The 20,856-nt window shown below is 36.5% G+C and overlaps 1 protein-coding gene and 1 long non-coding RNA gene across 3 annotated transcripts; one reads left to right on the top strand and one right to left on the bottom strand.

Annotated features, from left to right (window-relative positions):
* Positions 1–1,934: 1,934 nt before the first annotated feature.
* On the bottom strand, positions 1,935–14,476 carry PDK4 (pyruvate dehydrogenase kinase 4). 2 transcript variants are annotated; one of them, XM_077123422.1, is made up of 11 exons: positions 13,954–14,364; positions 12,840–12,981; positions 11,605–11,676; positions 10,693–10,877; positions 10,448–10,534; positions 9,922–9,999; positions 8,319–8,395; positions 6,454–6,552; positions 6,148–6,258; positions 5,734–5,847; positions 1,938–4,567 (listed from the first exon to the last, which is right to left on the bottom strand). In XM_077123422.1, exons 1-11 carry the CDS (start codon positions 14,282–14,284, stop codon positions 4,424–4,426), a joined length of 1,440 nt encoding a protein of 479 aa, XP_076979537.1. In that variant the 5' UTR covers positions 14,285–14,364; the 3' UTR covers positions 1,938–4,423. The 2 variants fall into 2 exon arrangements, with proteins under 2 accessions (XP_076979544.1, XP_076979537.1); XM_077123429.1 differs by lacking the exon at positions 10,448–10,534 and having other exon boundaries at positions 1,935–4,567; positions 13,954–14,476.
* On the top strand, positions 14,362–19,896 carry LOC143652154 (uncharacterized). The gene is made up of 3 exons (XR_013160448.1): positions 14,362–14,547; positions 16,226–16,343; positions 19,142–19,896. It is a non-coding gene; the product is annotated as an uncharacterized LOC143652154 (long non-coding RNA).
* Positions 19,897–20,856: the final 960 nt, after the last annotated feature.

Below are 20,856 nucleotides of genomic sequence, written 5' to 3'. Positions count from 1 at the left end.
AAAATGTTATACTTAAAAATGAATTTAAAGGAAAAGACTGAATTAAGGACAATTCTACCAAATATTAAAGTGTATTTTGTGGCTAGAAACACATTAAAGGGCATAGTTTGTATGATATTGATAAAAACTCCAGACTTTCACATTCAATAGAATATTTGTTGGATTAGATATTAGTTATTTTTGTTAGGTTGGATTAGATATTAATGCATCCTTTTATAGTTAATGAAAACAGTATGCTAAAAAATAAATGCTAACTGAATTGCATTATTCACAATCTATCTTGTATTATTTCCATTACATTGAGTGGCAGCGGCACACATGAAAATGATGTCTAATTTGTAGACGAATTTTATTATTTTGTTGCTGGATTTATCACTAAGCTCACATCATTTTCACACCATTTAATAGCTTTAATATGTTTTCAAGGCCATTGACATTTCTGTTGGATATCAGTGGCTTTTAATGTTTATTTGCATTTGGGTAGGAACTGACAAATCTCACTAAAAGACAGTGGTTCCTTTCCATTAAGGAACCATGAAATATGGATGGTTGTATGTTTTTCATCTGACTCAAGGTGAACAAGAAAGAAGAATACTTATATAAAATCTGAAATTCCAAACCATTTGATTGAGAAATATATTTAGCAGTGATAACCTTTATTTAATTTCTTGTAAAATATGTGGTAATTTTCAATGGCCAAAGTCCACAAGTAGAAGGTGACATTAAACAAAGATCAGTTGCAATTTAACTGGTTTGAAAACATATCCCACAGTTTCTGAAGTATTGTAAAACTTCTTGAATATCTCTTAAAGCATAAAATCTTATAAAACTTGATGTACAATTATTCAACACAGAGTTCCAATCTGCCCTTAAATGAAGGGGTGCTGTGCTATAGACAGAAAAGTTTATTCTTGTATTCATTTGGTATTTATTTTTAAAACATCTGCATAGCTGCAATGTAAGGTAAAATGTAATAAACAAAAAAAAAGAGATACATATGGATAGCAAGCTAATGGAAATAGAATCCTTCGCTCTAGGTGTTTATGGTAGGGGCTCAGAGGCTTCCTGTATCGGTTCCTGTGAAATGACAGAAGTCTCTCAATTTTTCCACCTGGGGAAGAACAAAGTGCCCCAGGAGCTTGCATTTACATTTACAGTGTTTGCATACATCTAAGTGTACATATAGTAACTGAAAGCACAGTAGAAGAATAAAGCTACTTGCTTATAATGATCTCTGTCTCAATGAGCATGTCATTGCAGTTGAGGTCAAATGATCTATTGCTAGTCAATTTTGGGAAAAATGATAGTTACAGATTTGATGAAAATTTGTAGGACTTGCTAATTAGCATCCTTTGTGGTATACACATTACTTGAGTCAAAAAGATATATGTGAATGTAGATAGAAGGTTGTAGGACTCTCTTGCAGCTATTATGGAAATGGTGAAGTTCCTGAACCTGGGTGGAGTGTACTAACTCTCTACCTTCCAAGCAGCTTAACCCAAGGAAACTGTGCAGCTTAATCCTGCACGTGTGTGTGAGTGCATGTGCACACACACGCTTGTGCTGCCTTTGGAGATGCAATCAGTGTAGTGGTTCCTTGGCAGAGGTAGAAAAATGAAGGCAGTCAAGTAAAGTGAGAATGTTTAGTGAAGGGTCTTAGGATAGGTTTTTCAGGATTTAATGCATTAGGTTGATGGCATTTTTATTCAAATATTACGTATCAATCGATAATTCTGATCAGATCTTAGAATTTAATTATGAAAAACTCATTATACTAATTTATTATTATTTTTTTTAATATATGGGCAGGCACCAGAAATTGAACCCGGGTCTCTGCATGGCAGGGGAGAATTCTGCACTGAGCCGCCGTCGCACTGCCCACAAATTTAATTTTAATCTAATTTCTTTCCTGTTTTTTGGCAGACTTCTGCCGGTAAGAGTGCTGCGGAGGTAGGTATAGGATGTTGTCTAAAGATAATGTAGGGTTAAAGTAGTACTTAAAGACAGACACTGAAGATAGCAAAGATAATATTTACTCCAATTTAAAGTAATTTTACTCAATTTCTACCTCATTGAGCTAATTATTCAGATATTTTGTTCAGAAGAGGTTTGGGAACATCAATTATTTTGATAACTGTTTTGGGACTCCACTGTATGGTATGTAAATACAAACACTAATTGAAACTTTAAATTTACAAAAAGTACAAGGAACGTATGTATTGTAAAAATGATTACTGCATACATCATGTAGATAAAACATACTGTAGTAAGTGTTATCGAGGTATACACAAGAGAACAAAAGAAATTTCTGGGTTGTTATAAAGTATTTTCTTTAAAAATTAAGATTTTTAAGTTGCTCTCAGTACCTTTAAAAAGTTCTATCAAATATTCTGATAAATTAGATTTGAATGTAAAGTGAAGAAAACCTTTAACTCAAATTCTTCTTAGTAATTTACCAATAATTGAAGAAGAGAATTTTAAAAGACTGTCTACTATTATAATAAAAATATTTATTATAAAAATGATCACATTTTTCTATACATAACCTAAAGACAAAAATATGATTTATATGTTAATAATTTAAGTGGGCATGAACATCCAGTATCTATCCACTGGAATCCTAAATCTCTTCCATACATTTCACAAATACCAACAAAGAATATTTATTTTATAGAACTCTATTTACAGTCTATGCTACAGAAATACTAACATTTATTTTTGTCTAGTGTTTTAAAAATAGTTCACAGTATTTGGATTAATTAATCAATTCCTTTAAATCTTTGGTAAATACAAGTATTTACATGCACAAATATTTAGCTTAAATTTCAGGAAAAAGCTGTAAAGTCAAATAACCTATTGCAAACATTTTTGGGTAATCAGTAAAGGCATGAGCCAGAGTCCCCAAATTATAAAAGGTCATTGTCTAAAACTCCTGATGCTAAGATCTGAAATCCACAAGTAGTGTGAGACTTCAATTGCCACTACCAGAATTACATCAGGCCATTGCAAAATCAAGCACAATTGTTAAATTCAGCATATACAGTATTGACCATTTTACAGCACAGAAAATCCTGGCTCTTTCTATACCTCAGTTTAAACATTTATTTGACACAGATGAGTTTATTTTCTCATAAAAGCCTATCTTGTTAGAGTGGAGGCCATTTAAAGAAGCATACTACTTTTGAAAGACACTGATTCATCCTCTTGCCAATAATCTATCCATGAATGGATGGATCATTTCTTGAAATTAATTTGTGGGGAAAATGGCAAGATGCCCATCTATTGCTTCCTCCCCTCACTCTCTTCCCTTTTCTTCTTTCTTTTGTTTTTCATTCCTTCATCTCTAAGAGTAATGTCAGCAACTGGCCTGTCAACCTGCAAATTGCAACTTAACCTCCCAAAAGTCCCATGTATGTTATAGCTTTCATTCTCTATATATTTCATTCTCTCATTGGCATGAGAATCTTTTACTTACAGGCTATTTGTTAATAATACTCCAAGATGTGTTCAAAGTCTAATGTTCTTGATCCATTTGGTTAGAAATCTTTATGGACATGTTAATGCTGGAGTGCACAGAATATAATGATATCATATCTTGTTTTTAAGCCTAGAGAATGGATGCCTTTGGATTACTACCACTGCAAAGTGGAGAACAGCCCTTCCTACTGAATTAAGGAAAACACTGGTTTTTCAATCTATAGCTTCATTTAAAAACAAAGCAAGGTTTTATTGCTATCACTTTGGCAATATCCTCTTGCTCCAACCACCAACATCCTGAATTCAGTGCATTATTTAAAAACTGACCCAAGACTAGGCACCTGCCATTAAATGTGCACTTTAGCAGTGCAACTGGGAAAAACAGAATAAAGGAGCTATATTTATAACAAAGTGAATGTTATTTTAGTTACCAGTCCATCCTCCTTAGGGCATATAAATATTTAGGAAATGTACATTGGCATACATTTCTAATCCCATAATGTTAACTAAGCCCTAATCCTGTGTAAGGCAGGAAAATACTGTTATATTGCCACTTCATAGTCAATAAATACCAACATCTTATGACACCAACAAGAGGCCTTAAAATGTCAATATATTGAAACTGTTAACCTACATCTTTGTATTCACTCCCTTTCCCATTCTTAATTGATAAAGAAATGGAAATTTGAGGCTTATCCTTCTTCAGGATATGATATAAACTCATGACTTATTCTAAGCTATGAAATGAAGAGCTGGCCATCTATTAACTCCTGTAGCTTTGCCGTATGCTCTCCTGTGTGACAGGAACAAGTTCCATTCCTCTTGATCAGTGTTCTGATCAAGGACTTCATGCTGCTGTTTGTCTTTGAGAAAATGACAGTTTACATGCAAATATTCAGAGCTGCGGACACACTTTGATCCCTTAAAGTGTCCCAGGCTTCTCTCTTCACAACGCCACATTTGCCTTTGCCAGGTTCTTTGGTTCCTTACTTGGTGCACACCAGTCATCGGCCTCGGCGCTCATCTGATAATGTTTAAAGGCTGACTTATTAAAGACTGGGAGTTTTTCGATCGACTCAGAAGATAAAGCCTAAAAGAAGAGAGGGGAGGAAATCAGATCAAAGAAATTATTCATGGCATAATTTTTATTTGAAGTGACTATTCAAAATGAATTTAGAGGTAAGTATTCAAAAGTTCAAATCCACTCTTTCAATTGATTTAGTAAAAAGAGTACACAAGAGCCTACAGTGGGCTAAGCAATGTATAAAACAAAACTTTAAAAAAGTATGAATATGATTTTCATCCTATATGATGAATATGATCTTCATCCTATATGGACTGAAATTGTATATGCAGAACTATAAATTACAGAATAGAATTTGTGTTTAATATTTCTACATCTCCTTTGTCTAGATATTATAGGCCTGATACAGTTGAATAGCAACCCTATTCTATCCAGGCAAAACCTTCATATCTGTGACAAATGTGAGAGCCCTGTTCTGATATTATTAATGTATAAAATGGTCCTTTTCCAATCCTTTGAAGACTTCTGCTCATTTAAGAAATGAATGCATTAACACTTTCAGATGGTCAAAAGTCATTTGGTAAATAACTTCTATGAAACAACAGGAGCCTGGAAGCTGAATTTATTGGTTGCCAATATTTGTAAATACATGTACAATTGAAGTAGTTAATGAGTAACTAACAGAATCAGGACAGTGACCTTAACAAATAAATTCAGGCTTTATCAGAAATAAAAAAAATACCAACCAAGTTTTAATATTAACTTAGGAAATGCCTGGCAGCCCACTGATAGCTTGTGAGCAGTCAGCTTTACTGTTTCTATATTTCTAATAAGGTCTGCATACGATGTGGAATGTCTTGATATCTGTAGTTTTCTGGGCTGAAACATAGTTAGCAAGTTCAAGTAAAACAAAATATAGCTACTCTTATAGATGCCAAAGTATTCCCTTTAAAAATTCACAAAAGGATGTCCTTACTCTGAAACCCTGGTGATTTGGTTCTTGAGAAACAATTTTGCTTCACTTGAGGCAGGTAACTTGTTCCAGCTCCCACTTTGGTTAATAACCATAATAAACACTATATCTACATACACCCAAACAGGAAATAAAATGACTTATGGTCATTATTTGCATTAACACAGCTTGGGGAATTCAGTCTGACCCATAGAACTCAGAGCTGCAAAATAAGCAACCTTTTTAGAAATATTATTTTCCTATTGAATTGAAAGGATACCTTTAAGTATATAATTGCATCTGTTCCATATCCTGACAAAGAGTAGAGATTCAGATCTCCTTGAAAGTACTTGGCATAGAGACGAGAAATTGGCAAGCCATAACCAAAACCAGCCTAGAGGGGAAAGATCAGTTATTAGCAAAGAAGTAGATATGATCATTGTTATACAAAATGCAGAACAGGTTATTACCCTCACAGAAACTGACGTCCCAGAACTTAGATAAATATCTTTTGCTTCTGTTCAGAGACCCCTTGTAGATCTGTTTCACCCTTTTCAGCTTGATGTGTCATTCTCCTCTCCACCATGACTAATTTAACTAAATTGATTTACTCACCTAAATATTTTCTTATAATCCCTACCCTTCATTTCCAACTAGGTCACTGGGGTAAATTTAGCCATTTAACTCATCTTACCAAAGGAGCATTACGGGAATTATCCATCACGGGTGTTGGCGCGGTGGAGTATGTGTAACTAAAGAGGCGGTCAGTGATTCTCAAAGGAACACCTCCTCCTCTGTCTGAAATCTTAAACAAACAAAGAAGTCATCAGAGATATGCATTAAAAGCAACATGTATTTGCCTATATAAAAGCACATTTTCTCAAATGAAAAGTTACCTGGTGTGCATGACTGAACCATGGCAAAGCCGTGAGCTTTATTTTATTGATGCTTTTTAATTTTCTCAAGAGAGATTTCCCCCCAAAAAACAGAGAATGATTACCTTAATTGTAAGGTCTTCTTTTCCCAAGACAACAATCACCTCAATTGGTGTAAGGGAAGGTGAATTTTCCTGGTGTTCAACTGTGGCCCTCATTGCATTCTAAAGAAAACAAAACCATAAGAAACTCAGTGGCAGAAGAAAGAGGGACAACAAATAATTGATTTTTATGTTTAAAATAAAAGCAGCACAAGTGTGATTAAAAATTCCTATTTTAAAGTTAATACTAAAGCATCTCTGTAAATGGCCATTTATGATTGTGTCATGCAGAATGTATAATAAAAAATATTCATTTACCATGAAATATGGCTCTTGGGACTAATATCTAATGGAAAAACAATTCTGCTAGCCATCCAATTCTTATTTGAAATCTTAACTTAAACAAAGGAATTGGTTTTTATAGTGCATTTCCTTACTCTACCTTTTCTGCCTTTCCATTACATTTTATATCCAAGCACCAAAGGCTATTACATAACAAATGAACAGTGAATCATTGAATCAATTTATTGGCTTTTATAAAATTTACTGGGAAAAAGTTGATACTATTTAAAAGAGCAGTAAATAATTCTAAATTAAATTTCAATTTGCATTTAGTTATGACCAAAATAACTCTATAAGTTGGACCATTCAATTTACAAATAAACCAAATCAAAGAAAAATTTATTTTTTTGCCCTTTAATACTGAAGAAATGAAAAGTTTTCAGCCTGATGAATGAATCCCATGCAGATAAACTCTTGGTTTGTTTAATCCACTTTCCTCTCTAGCCATCTTCTGGTAGATTATCTGTTTACTGTTTCCTATATAACATTAAGTTCTAGTAACTAGCTAAAGTGAAATAAAATAGATGAGATATTTGTAATGCAATCAATACCTCACTGAGCTAATATTAGAATAAATTAGGAACGAGAAAGTTCTGGAAAGAATTATATCAGTATTAGGGACAAGTTTCTTTTTTTTAGGTTTCTGGTCTCCAGTTCAAGGGACTTTTGGGAAGCATTGCAAAGTGTCAGGTGGTTTTCTATTTTGGGCATAAGTTCAAGGTTTTAGTTTGCCCTCAGAACCCATGAAAGGCTTTGATTTTTAGTACTTGGGTACTTTAGACTAGTAACATCTAACATCCAGAACTTGTTAGGAATATAGGTTTTCAGACCTATAGAATCAAAACCTCTTGGAACATAGTCCAAGAATCCATGTTTTAACAGGATGTTCAGGTGATTCTAATAACACTAAAGTTTGAGAAGCACTGCCCTACAAGTTTGCTACAGAAAGTATGGACTATAGGCCAGAATTATCACCTGTTAGCAAATTAGAAATGCAGAATCCCGGGTCCCATACCAGACCCACAAAATCAGAATCTACAGTTTACCATCATCTGTGGATAATTCACCTGCTCTTTAAAGTAGCTCATTGAAGGAATAACTGTCCTCTGAAATTTCTAGACTCAGTCTGGGGGCTATGCCACCAGTTTTTCTGGACCTGAACCTCTGGGTTTGGTGTTGGACCAGTCTGTGGAGGTGGAGGTAACAAGACTTCATTCATTGAAGCAGCTTCATGTGACCTTCATTAATGAATGGCTAATATTGGACACCTCGAAAAATAATAGGACCGTCCTTCCAGCTCTAAACTATTGAGGCGTCATAAATTCTGCTGTGCATTCTAAAATACGGGTCGATGCCACAATGAACTGCAAAGTTGCAAGTACCATTTCAAAGACTGATTGGCTTCTTTCCTTTTGGAGCACAGAGGCATGCTCTGTGGTGAGGTGGTGAAGCTCCTGTTTAGTGGGTAATGGTACAGGAAATAAAAATGTAATCTAGTGAACTTTTTATTTTAAAGACACACTTGCAATTATGGTGAAGTCTCATACCTTGAAGAGTTCAAAGAGCATATGATGAAGATGAGAAGGAACATACACAATGTAAATTGGTTGGCCTGGAAATTTTCCTAGAAAAATTAAACTCATTTAGAATTGGTAAACAAGTATTTCATTAAAATAAACCTCTTATCTATTCAATTAATATTGTGAACTTAAACAGTGTTGGGATATTCCTCATCTTCCCCACCCCAGAACCTTCCAGTTAAACAGTCAACACCATAGTGTTATTTTCAAAATGCTATTACAGTTGCTATCTAGTGCTCTATGATTTACTTTTGCATTTCTCTCTTAATGTGTCAAGTTGGAGCAAGTTGTATGAAACCATGGCATGATCAGTTCGATTACATTGGCTGTTTCTATTTATAGTATTTTAGTTCTAGACAATTCTTAGAGACTTTTATGCATTTCAAGAGAGAAAAAAAATCAGTTACTTGTTAGTATGAAATTGAAATTAACAGTAGCTATCACTTTCTCATATTTGTATTGCACGGTAAAATAATACACCTGAGTATTCTTGATCTCACCCAAATATTAAATATTATATGCTAACTATAATTAACTTTCACCAAGAGGCTAAGGAAAATAGAGAAACAAAAACCTCATAGTACTGCTTGAAAAGAAAAATAAAAGTATCATTCTTCAGTGTCCCAGGCCTTGGCAAACTTTGAATCAGAAAACAAAACAACTGGGACAATTCCCTCTTTATTTTATCACACAGGTCAAGCAGTTAATCTACAAGTCTAAGGCAACATCCCTGTTTAAGCTCAAAGATATTTTTCAACCTTTATTTGTACTTCTTTTTTTCGTTTAGCATTTACCTATCATTTGCATATGACCAATCCATGAGATAGGGCACTCTGTTAATGTGGACAACTTAACATTAACCTTGATAACTAATAAAAATTGTTTCTGTATAAATATTATTTGAAATTGGTATTCAATTTGATGGAAAGCAGAAAGTTATTCCAATTTGAGTACACCATGTAGCTTTGAAATGCAACTCTGTTCTAGAACAGAATGCAAAAGAATTCTGCCTTGTATTCATCATGTAATCACTTCCGTCAGTGTGGGAAGATCTTGCCTTAAGAGTTATGCCTTTAGACTAATGCTTTAGAGTTGAAGCATTTGAAGTATATACACTCTGCTTCCAAAAGAGTGGTATATGATTACAGTGCAATTTAAAGGGTTTGATCGTTTCCATGTCCTATGGGTAACCTCTTCATATCTCCATTCCTAAGTGAACCCCTCAACTGCTAGCCCGCCTGGCCCTCATATTCCACAGAGACTTTGAACTAGTAATTAATCTTTCCCTGATCTAAGATAATTGAACCTAATTGCTATTCTAAATCCCAGTTTGTTCAAACCTTTCTTATTTACGAATCATTAGCAACTGAATATGCTCAAATGGAGTTTGCCAGTTGAGACAGTTAAAAAGAACCTTGGCTCCAAAAAAACAAAAAAACAGAAAAATCCTAGGCAAGTTTAGAAGGGTAAAAGGGAACATAGAAAAGTTTGTTTATATTTTTTAAAAGTAATCATACTGGACAAACATTGAATTTTGCACAGATTAAAATATATTTTATTTACTGCTTACCATTCACTTGTGTGAGTTTTAAATCTGGAGATGTTAAATAATACTGATCACAAAGCATCCTTGAACACTCAAAGGCATCTGAAATAGAAATTATTTTTTCTTAATTATGAAACCAACTTATGCCAAATAAAATTCTCAAGTGATATGCAGTGTGATATACTACCTTTAATCTAAATCATTCACTGGAGTACAGGTTTACAGGTAAGAAAAAATAGCTTTTTAATACTTTTCTTGAAGAAAATTAAGACAGTGTTTAAGTTGTAGCAATAAGAACATAGGAAATTCAGAAATCAAAAACAATATATAAGAATTCGGCACATTATCTTCTGATATTTGGATCTTTTATAAAATTGCAAATGAATGTTTAAAGTTTCAACTGTAAAAAAGCAAAGGACTTTGTTGACGGTATTTATAAAAATATAAATGGAGCATTACTATCCTAATTCATTCACAAGGTCACTTCAACTACAGATATGTCAATCATATATTGCACACTTTGAGGGAAATGCAGAAATCCAGAAACTACCTTGGACCACTGCTACCACATCACAGTTTGGATCAATGCTTCCAATGTGGCTTGGGTTTCCTGTCTGTGAGTCGCTAAATATAAGAACTGTTGAAAAAAAAAATTATTGTCATAAAAATCAGGATAATTATTAGAACTACCACTGACAAAGAATGTGACCCATTCATCAGTGAAACATCTAGTTATAGTGTGGGTTTATACTCCATAGCATCTCTAAGTATCACAATCATGATGAACTAACTTACTGTGCTGGTTCATCAGCATCCGAGTAGAAATACGGTTCATGTAAAATCGATCCAAGAAATACTGCAGATTTTGATTGGTGACGAGGTCAACTGTACAGCTGTCTTTAAACTCTATAATTCCTTGTGCCATTGTGGGGACTACATTATGGTGTCTATTTCGAACTTTGATAAGCGTATCTACAAAACTAAGACATAATGTTTGCAGTTAGTGACAATTCAAATACGTTTCATTCATTTACATTCTTTAGGTTAAGAAGGCTAAAGCTCTTTTTAAGTCCTGATCTAAACAAATCAAATGATAAAATGTTAGGTTTTCTCACTACAGATTCCTCCAGTACAGTAGAGAAAACAGTTTCATGAACAGATTTATTTTGCTTCTAGCTCACATGTAGAAATACCAAAGTCTGAGACTGGTACATTCATTCTAGCTGTTCATGAAATGTTAGTAAGCCTTCTCTTAAAAAAATTAATTAATTTTAAGTTGAGTCTAGACTGCCAGTCTGAAAAAAATTCAAAATTTCTTGCCAGATTTACAAAACATTCTTATTTAGGTAGCTAGAATGTCAGTTACTCCAAAAAAAAAAAGTGTAGTCTTCAATGACACCAAAAAGTATTAATATTATATAGTAGTAAATCCTCCTGCAAATATATTTATGTGACTAAATTTATAGTAAAAAATAGATTTTCTTCAAAAGAAATTATTGTACTCTACACTTGTTCATACTCAGTACCATTTTCAACACCTTATTCCTCCGTCACTTATAAAATACCAAGAAGCCAATACTTGTCATAGGCAAGAGGGTAGACATTTATTACTTAAGGTTGACGTTTCCTAAATTTAGTCTGGAATCTCAGGAGTATGTTTGGAAATAGTCAAAATTTTAAACATTTATTCTAATGCATCGCGCTTACTCTGATAACACTTTCTGGTCGTCTGCACTTTTCCCATGGAATTCCACCAAATCCATCAGGCTCTGGATATACCTGTAAAATGACAGGTGTGCTTTAAGACAAAATAGTCAGATACAAATGGCTGAAAATAGAATATCTTTGACAAAGAATTTGAAGTAAGCATTATGCTTAAAATTAAAACTTTTGTACAGCACATTTGGGAAATGATATGTAAAAATTTAAAAAGCTACAACTTTTAATCCTCAACTTTCTAACTTAAAATTTATGCTTCTTTAATTATTCCAGGTCAGTATTCAGTTTCCTGTTTTGTTTGGCAAATGTTTTTATATCTTATAGCAAAAATTTGTAGTTTTTTTTAAAGGTTTTTGATTTGTTCGTATTATATTCATTCTAAGGAGAGTAGAGGTCTTAAAAGTAGCAGTCACTATCATAGCTTGATATGTCTTTCAGATAGCAATTGTTTCATGCATTTGCAAAACATATTCCTTGAATAAATGAACAAAAAGCTATGCAGTCAGTGGTTTAGGGTGAGGTCCTGGTATGTTATCGTCAAAGTGCATATCCTGGCTTTGTTCTCTGAAAATCTGCTTCTTTGAGTTATCTGTCCTCTCTAAGCCTCAGTATCCTCATTTGTAAAATGAGCTCATAATAACTGACACTGCATGTGCCAGGTGCTGCTCTAAGTGCTTTCTTATGGATCATCTCATTTAATTACATGGAAACATTCCTTTGAGGTATACATTTCATTCTCCTCAATAACAGATGGGGAGTTTAAGGCATAGAGAGTTTATAACACTTGTTGAGATTCCTACCATTAAGAAGTAGTGGTGTCAGGATTTGAACCCAAAGCCATTCTTTTCAATGACACCTGTAAGTAACAAAGATTAGGCCCTCCCTAAACAATAGTCATTCAAATCTGTTTCTGCATGGCAGTACATTTGCAATATCAAACTTTTATTATTTAAAATACAAAATTAAAATTGCAACTGCCAATTATCTTTAATATTTTTTCTAGAAATAAAAACAATATTGTAAAAGCCTTTCCCTTTTCAGTGTAAAGTGTCTGTTTATAGCATTAACTTCCCTGATGCTAGCTTATCCTAAACAGATTAATAAATTCTTTAAGTCTTTCAAAGTATTAATACTGTTCAGAGAAGCTGTTTTCCAATTATGATGTCAATATATTATAAGAAATTATAAAACCAGAAACTGTTTGAGAAAAGTTCACCACTTACCAGCTTTTAACCAACCGCACTGAAGAAGTCTGTACTAATCCTTCAGGAAGGATATCAATTTCCTTTAGGATATTGGCCAGCCTCACAGGCAATTCTTGTCGCAAAAATGTAAAAGAAGTTCTTTCACATGCATTTTCTGAACCTGTAATAAATGACATGTATGAATGTGTCTAAATGATACATTTGAGTAGCATTAATTATTGAACACTGAATACAAACACGTATGATTATATTTTGCCCTCAGTGGTATTTCTGTTTATGGAAATTAAAGAGCAAGTATCTTCTTTTTCCTCTTTTTCTTTCTTTCTTTCTCTTTCTCTCTCTGCCAATGTAGGAGAATTATTGCTCTCTCTTTCTGAAGAGAATTAACTTCCAAGAAATCCGAATATCCCAAGCTCAAAGTATTTATAGAAGAATAAAGAATTCAGTCAACATCATAAGGTCACTAACAAACCATACTCCACTGAGTTCAGAGATGAAATAGGAGTGGGGTGGGGGTGGGGTGGTAAGGGGTGGTGCGGTAGTTGTGATATTTCCAGATTAATGATAAACAATATCACATTTAAACCCTTGACGCCTTCCTTATAATATTATTGCAAGTGTGTAAATATTTTCAGCAGTATCTAAATACATGGAAATTTACAAAGGTAGACAGAGAAAGAAATCTGTTAGGACTGCAGACAGATGTACCCTGTGCAAGGTGGTTAAGGAATAAAATCTCAAGTCAAGCTGGTAATATTAGGAATCCTCTCGAAGAAGAGCTATGCTGTGAAGAAGGGGAGAAAGTTTCTAGTCTGTTGTTTAACGGTGACTGAAAACAAAAACTATTTTGACTGGAAGTTCTGGACAGAAAGGGGACGTAAGATGAGCCCAAACCATCCAGTATCAGCGGGGCTGCAGGTGGCCTGGACCTGTCGGCACAACTGTTAGAAGGCAAATCTAGGAGGCTAAGCACTCTGGCTCCAGGGCTCAGCAACAAAGCCCACCCTTGTTTTAGCAAAGAACCCCAAAACTCGCACATTCACCCCCACGCACAGCCCTCCCTACCCGGGGCTGAAAGTTCAGGCAGTTCCCTCGCCCCAGTTCCACCGCACGGTCCTAGATCCCGGCTCACCAAAGTCCAGCAGCTGCTTTATGGACAGCGGGGACGGGCTGTAGCGTGAAAAATGCTCGACCTCGCGGGGGACCAGGCTGGCGCCGCTCAGCGAGCCGGCGCTGCGCATCACGAAGCGGGCCGCCTTCATCTTGAAGCCCACCGGGCTGGACAGGGGGCTGGAGGTGACTAAGGGGCGAAGGTTGCCCTGGACAGACCCTGGGTCGGAGGAGAGGCAGGGACGCTCGGGTTCGGAGGACAGGAGAGCTGGTGTTTGGGGATGCAGTGGGCTGGAGGAGCAGGACAGTGGTCTCCAGGTGCAGGGACTGGAGCCTTGTGTTCTTCCCACCATCCGCCGCCTCCCGCGATTTTATTTGTCTGCTCACACTCTAGCCGCCCTCCCTCACCGGGCGGAGTCAGCGGGACTTGGCGACGCGTCAAAACTTGGGACCGAGCCAATCGGCTCAGAAAAAGAACTTTGGGCTCCGCCCCCGGCCCGTGTCCCCGCAGCGTGACCCGGCACCTTGCCCGGGGCCTTGATGAGAGAGGCCGGTGGCGAGGGACCGCCAGGAAGAAGGAGGATGAAGCGGACACCTGGCGGAACGTGGGCTCGAGGTCAGCGGCTTGGAATAGGGTTACGGGTCGCGTGGGCTCGGGTCTCGTCCAGACTCGTCCTTGTTTACGAGCCCGAAGCTGGCTCGGTGTCCTGCATTCCGCTACAGAAACTTATTCCCAAGAAACTGGGCTCGGGGAACTCATTGGTTGGTGCTCAGAGCGGGGCTTTTACAGTAGCCAATTGGCTGCGTTCAAAAGTATGGGCTTCTTTGCCATTGGGCGGCGGAGGGAGTAAACAACCTAAAGTTCCCCTGGCGTCTCTCCAGGCACCAAGCACTGGGCAGGAACTGGAAGTTCCCTTTGTTGAGGCTTCAGTCACTACCAGAGTACATTTATTTTTTTCCTGTGATGATACAAAGCCACTGCCTTGTTTCTCATCAGTAACACATTCTGTCCATTAGGTTTAACCCTGTTCACTAAAAGCGAAACAAACAAAGCAAAAAGGATCAACTTGTTGGTTTAACTCACCTTCTTTTTCTCCCATCAGTTTGCTCACTCTGACTTCCTGTATGACATCCTTAATCCAAATCTTTGCCGAAGACTTTCCATTTTACCCTTAAAAAGTCCAGCACAATCTATCTACTCCTAGAGGACATTTCTATCCCTGATCCCCACACCTTCTTTCAAACATAGCCTTTGTCACACATGGCTTTCCACGAGGAAGTTAGAGTAGGGAACGTACCTTTTGACATTTGTGTATCATCTTTGTCATTCCTGCCCTGCTTTGAACTAAGACAGAACTTATTTGTTGAATTAATGACAATTGTTGAAAAACACTATCTGTCCTAAATTTCCCTCTCTCCTTTTTTCCACTATCCTTGCCATCCTCCACAACCCCTCTCCAAAGGACCTAAAGAATGAAGCCACAGTGTTTGAGGCTTCTGGAAGTAAGAGGGTTACAAGTGCAATCTTTGGGCCCCAGTGGGGTGGTAAAAGGGTAGCTGCTTATACAAGATCGTTTTTGGCCTCCTGCCCCTGCCTTTATAAGCAGAATGGGGGATCCGGGGAGATAGAGGTGATTCTAAGCTGGCTCCTTACTCTTTAACCTCTTTCCCTAAAGGTTCTTAGTGAATCATAGGACTGATGATGCACAACTTCTGTCTCCAGCACAAACCTTCCCTTGTAAGCCAGACTCCTATATTTAGCCACCAATTTGACTTCTCCATTTGGGTGTCTAATGAACCTAATTTTGTACCTTTCATATTCACCACCATTATTTGGGGAGCTGAATCAGCCCTGACAAAACCTTTGTCATTCTGTAGCCTGTGTGGAAGTGATATTAGATCAATTACTGCTTTCCCCTTTGTCTATAAGACAAGATCCTCATGGATTTATGACGTCCCTCTTGGCCCAACATTTTGCTCAGACTTAACAGAACCAGCCCTGTGAAAACAATCAGCATTCATAATCCTGCACACAATGAAGGCTCTTAGAGACCTTGAGACTTTGAAGGATGATGCTGGAATGAAGGAAAAAACTCTAGCACTTACTCTTGAATGAGACAGAAACAACAACAAACAGCTCAGTTTCTCAAACTGAAACAGTTGTGGAAACGTAGACATGTTCCAAAATGTATCTCTACTTGAAGACAGGTTTTGATACTACTATAATTTATTTTTTTTGATACTACTATAATTTATTTTTTCAATCTGTGACTCCTTTATTACATATTTTATAGATCCATGAAGCAAAGAAACATGCACAAGAAGCCTAGAAACTAAGATTCTCTCTGATGATACCAGTAAATTTTAAGATAAAATCTCTTCTTTTTCCTGGATTACATTCTAAAAACAAAGGTAAAAAAAAAGAGCACATTTGCCTTTTTTCACCATGTATGTGTGATCTGGCCTAAACAAAAATATGTATTACCAAGAATTATACCCTTTAGTCTGCACAGGAAAGGCAATGACAATTGCACATTGCAGGCAGATCTAATTTAGGAAATCCCTATTACCATGAGTCCATTGTGCCAGGGTTACCGAATGGACTATGTGTTGTGGGATGATTAAATATCAAGTGAAGTCATATGATATTCATCGAGATGGCTATGGGATAAAATGTGAACTGAGGTCACCAAACTTTTATCTCCAACTTATCCCATTCAGTAATATTTACCAGGTTACTGTCACAGTGCATTGCATTCTTCTATGACATTTCTCTTTGTTGGGAACTGTTGTTAAAATTGGCAACATTTATGGTATCTGAGCTGGAATGGTTAGGTCAAGTTGTTTTCCCGGTTGGCTAAGATGCTCTGTTTTATGATTAGGAAGTGACATAGAAAGAGAGTGGCACGTCTTTTCCCAGCTGACCACAATTTGGACGTGATCCAGTTGGGACAGAGGTGAAGCAAAAGGGTTATCGGAGGTGATGGGTATGGACAGATGTGTGCATTGATTTGAGTAAAGGGTAAACCAAGAGAACATTATCAAATAATTTAAGGCCAGTAGGGATGGCACACAAACGCTGAATCCAGCATCTTTGCTTGCAGCACCTAATTTCTGAACTTTTCAAGGGCACTTCTACCTAGCTTTAGGTGAATTCAGCCCAGTTTGTGTGGCAAAATCTAATAGCATAAAGCTGCTCGTTTGAGTTTTTATGAATGCAAATTAGAACTTTTGCCAAAGGATGAGGAGTGAGCAATTTGACAAAAAGCATCAGAACCGTAAAAAGCTGCATATTCTGTGATCCATTTTTTTCCACTTGCAGGAGTTCCAAGGAAGTAATTAAATATGTACATAACAGGAATTCCAGTAGCCATGCTGAAAAAATTAGCAGATTTGACTATAGAATATTTAAAGTTAAAAAATGAACATGAGACTTCGAGAAAATATTTATGAAATATGTAACAGTCAAAAGATTATTTAAAAAATAGATGTTTCAGCAGGGAATAAAATAGTCAAAATCTATTCCCTTAAGGAGGTTATAGACTTTCATGGGAAACAGGCATTTTCAAAAACAAATAGAAAATGAACATGCATTTTAAATTAGGATAAGGATTCTAACAAAACTGAATATAATAAAACTACCTTATATTTGGTGGGCAGGGAGAGCCTCCCTGAGAAAATAACACTTAAAACAGATTAAACAGCTTTCTGTGGGGGATAAGAAGGAAACCGTGGTGATGGCATCTTGGTGAAGAGGTTGGGAAAAGAGACAACTAAATCACCAGTTGTTCTCTGATATTCTTACAGTTGGTGTTAACTTAGAGGGTAGTAGGAGCCAGGAGCTGGACTTGAGGCTTTAATGCATGCAAATACATCTGCCTTTAAGCCTCTCAAAGTAATAGTAGATGATGATAAATTGTGGCCAATTAATTATTAAACTTGAGAGTCTTCACTTGATCCTCAGGACAATAAAAAAAAACCGAACAATAGACTATAATTAGATTCACTGAAAGAAAGTCCATAAGAGAGGTTCACTCATCCTGCCGTGGTGGTGATGTTGACAGTCATGGTGCTGGGTGGATGGGAAGCTACTGATAGTCAGGGTGGTTGGAGGTAGAGTTTATGCTGGGGATTAGGGAAAGCCTCCTCTGAGAACTGGCATTCGGAATGAGCATACAAAAATGAGCAACATTTTGGCAAATTACTAGTAGATAATGGGAAAGGATTCCTAAGAATGAGCAAAATACAGATGTAAGAGTTAGGAATATATTGGGGGAAATAATGACTAGTTTAGTTTGGAAACAGTCTAGAGTACCCTAAGGGATGAAGAAATGGGAAATTAGGGCCATATCATGAACACCTTAAATGCTGATATGAAGATATTGACATGGTACTATAGAGAAGGTACAATGGAATTGATGCATCCTTTTAAGCAGGAAACAGTGTGCTCCCTGCTCAAATTTGTTAGCAGTTAAACATTTCAATTCAATTAAACTTTATTGAATAACCACTAGGTACCATATGGTTATGGTGCTATAATAAAGACATAAAGATGAAAAAGACATAGTTGCTGTCTTCAAGGATGGGAGAAAGATGTGGACATGATCTTGAAAAATATATTGTGATGCATACATATGTGGTTTGTATATGAAGGGTCAGAGGTCAGGAAAGACTTCCTCAGAGAAGGTAAGCTGCCATTTGAATTATGAACATTGAGTAGAAGTTTGTACACAGACAGAAAGGAAAGTTCTCAGAGTAAAGAAGAAAACAGAATGAAAAGAGTCATTCTGATGGTAGGTTTTGTCAACTCTCAAGGGAGGAAAACTAAACAAAAATTTATTCTGTTCATAGAAACAGGGAAGTGGAGAGTTAAGAGGAGATGATGGGTTGATTGAAATGGGGGGATCATAGATGATGAGTTTGTTTGGGAACCTTAGGGGATTGAATCATGTCTTCCATAAAGACTTACTCAGGTATGTGATGGTTAAGTTCATGTGCCCCCTTTGTCAGGTTATTGTGTCCAGTTGTTTGGTTAAGGAAGCACTGGCCTAATGGTTACTATGAGAACATTTTAAAGACTTAAATCATCAGTAAAGTGATTGCATCTACAGTTGATTACATCTACAATAAACTGAGGAGATTGTATTCAACAGTGAGAGAAGTCTCATCTAATCAGTTGATGGTTTTAAAAGAACTAATTATTTCCACAGCCAGAAGAGAGAATTTCCATCTCTACTTCAGCCAGCCAGCCTCTCCTGCAGAATTCATCGAAAATATTTATCAGAGTTCCCAGCATGCAGCTTGCCCTGTGGAGTTTGGATTTGCCCCATGGTCATTTGAGACAATTGCTAGAAAAAATCCTATAATATTTCCTGCCAGTTCTGTTTCCCTAGTGAACTCTGACTCATACATGGTGTCAACCCCTGGACCTATAGTGTGTGAACCCATTGAACATAAAAGAGAAAAGTCACAGAGAGCAGAAACTGGAAGTCAACAGAACATGGAAAAGAAAGAAGATGCCACATGATAGAAAATCTAAGGACCAAGGATTAGCAGCAGCCAGCCCTAGAATGCCACAGTCTTCAGGGAGAAGCATTGCCTTGCTAACACCTTGATTTTTTCTTTCTCCTAACCTCAAAACCGAGCCAATATTTTCCCATGGTTTAATACAACTCATTATATGATATTTGTTTTAGCATCTAGAAAGCAAAGACAGGGAATACTTTATGTTAAAGAAACTACTGGTGAAGTAGTCATGACTGTAATTACGGATAAAGGGAAAATCAGAACTCAATGGCCATTAAACCATTGCTGAGGAGTGAAGGTAGATGTGCAAGATTCTCTCCAGTTTCTTTATACAGGGCTCTCCTCTCCCATTAGCCCACAGCTTTATCTCATTTCTCCTCCTGACTGATACTTTCTTTTGGAGCAACTCTTGCTTTCATTGTTGGCCTCCTTATACTCATAAAAGCCAAATTTTTTCCTCTCACTAAAGCAACACAAGTAAAATGGTTTTTTCTCCTTTGTGCACAAGTAGGTCCAATCTTACCAGAAAAAAAATGTAAGTAAATCCTGAAACTAACATCTCTAACTTCTTAGAGGAAGACAAGAAGAATTTTTGCCTCAGATCTAAACATAGGCTTAGCATTTCTGTTTATGCACCAGAGATATCCCAAATTTGTTTGATATTTGCTTTTACAAAACAATAAGTAAAGATGAGCAAAGGAAGTAAACTTACTAAAGAAAAAAAACAAAACAAGTAGGTAATACAATATGAATACATATTGAAACTAATGAGTTGTTAGGAAAATTAGAATTAATGAGATAATGAAGCATTGTTCTACCATTAAATTGGCAAAAAAAAATAGGTTGATAACATCTCCTATTGTCAAGATCTGGGGAAATAAGCACTCTCCTTTAATATTTGTGGGAGTACAAAATCAGTAAAAATCTTTAGAAGGCAATTGGCAGGATCTATAAAAACTTTAAGGCTAGTTACCCTATGTCAGTGCCACTCTACTTCTACAAACCTATTCTAAATTTATGCCATCAGAGAGCATAAAGATATGTTTACAAGATTGTTGGCTGTGGTATTATCTGTAAGAACAAAAATTTGAAATCTACTTCACTGCCCATAGGGAAATGGATAAATAAATGACAATACAGCTATGCACTAAAAATTTGCAGCCGATTTAAAAGATGAGGTAGGTTTTGGTGGTAGCCACAGAGGTGTGCACCTGAATCTCCCTTCAGGTAAGAGGTTGCACTTCAGTTGTAAGGAGTGCAGTTAGCTGACAGCCTTCAGCTGCAGCACCTTTGGGATCTATCAGCATTTGCTCCGAGGCCACATTCCAGGCATCCCCCAGCCTAAGTTAATTACCTAGGGTCTGGCCATTTCTCCTAAATGTGGACTCCTCTAATGGGA

The sequence above is a fragment of the Tamandua tetradactyla genome, chromosome 1 (assembly GCF_023851605.1).
Source record: "Tamandua tetradactyla isolate mTamTet1 chromosome 1, mTamTet1.pri, whole genome shotgun sequence".
In the NCBI taxonomy this organism is placed as follows: Eukaryota; Metazoa; Chordata; class Mammalia; order Pilosa; family Myrmecophagidae; genus Tamandua; species Tamandua tetradactyla.
The sequence above is the reverse complement of the archived record's forward strand: the minus strand, read 5'-3'. Positions and strand labels throughout refer to the sequence as shown.

What these genes read in the sequence shown, in the direction of transcription:
- PDK4 (XM_077123422.1), bottom strand. Translation starts at nt 14,284, where the DNA reads ATGGTGGGAAGAACACAAGGCTCCAGTCCCTGCACCTGGAGACCACTG. An exon ending in GACCAGAAAGTGTTATCAGA is followed by an intron (nt 10,878 to 11,604) that starts GTAAGCGCGATG and finishes ATTATGTCTTAG; the next exon opens with TTTTGTAGATACGCTTATCA. An exon ending in AAAACTCACACAAGTGAATG is followed by an intron (nt 8,396 to 9,921) that starts GTAAGCAGTAAA and finishes TAATTTTTCTAG; the next exon opens with GAAAATTTCCAGGCCAACCA.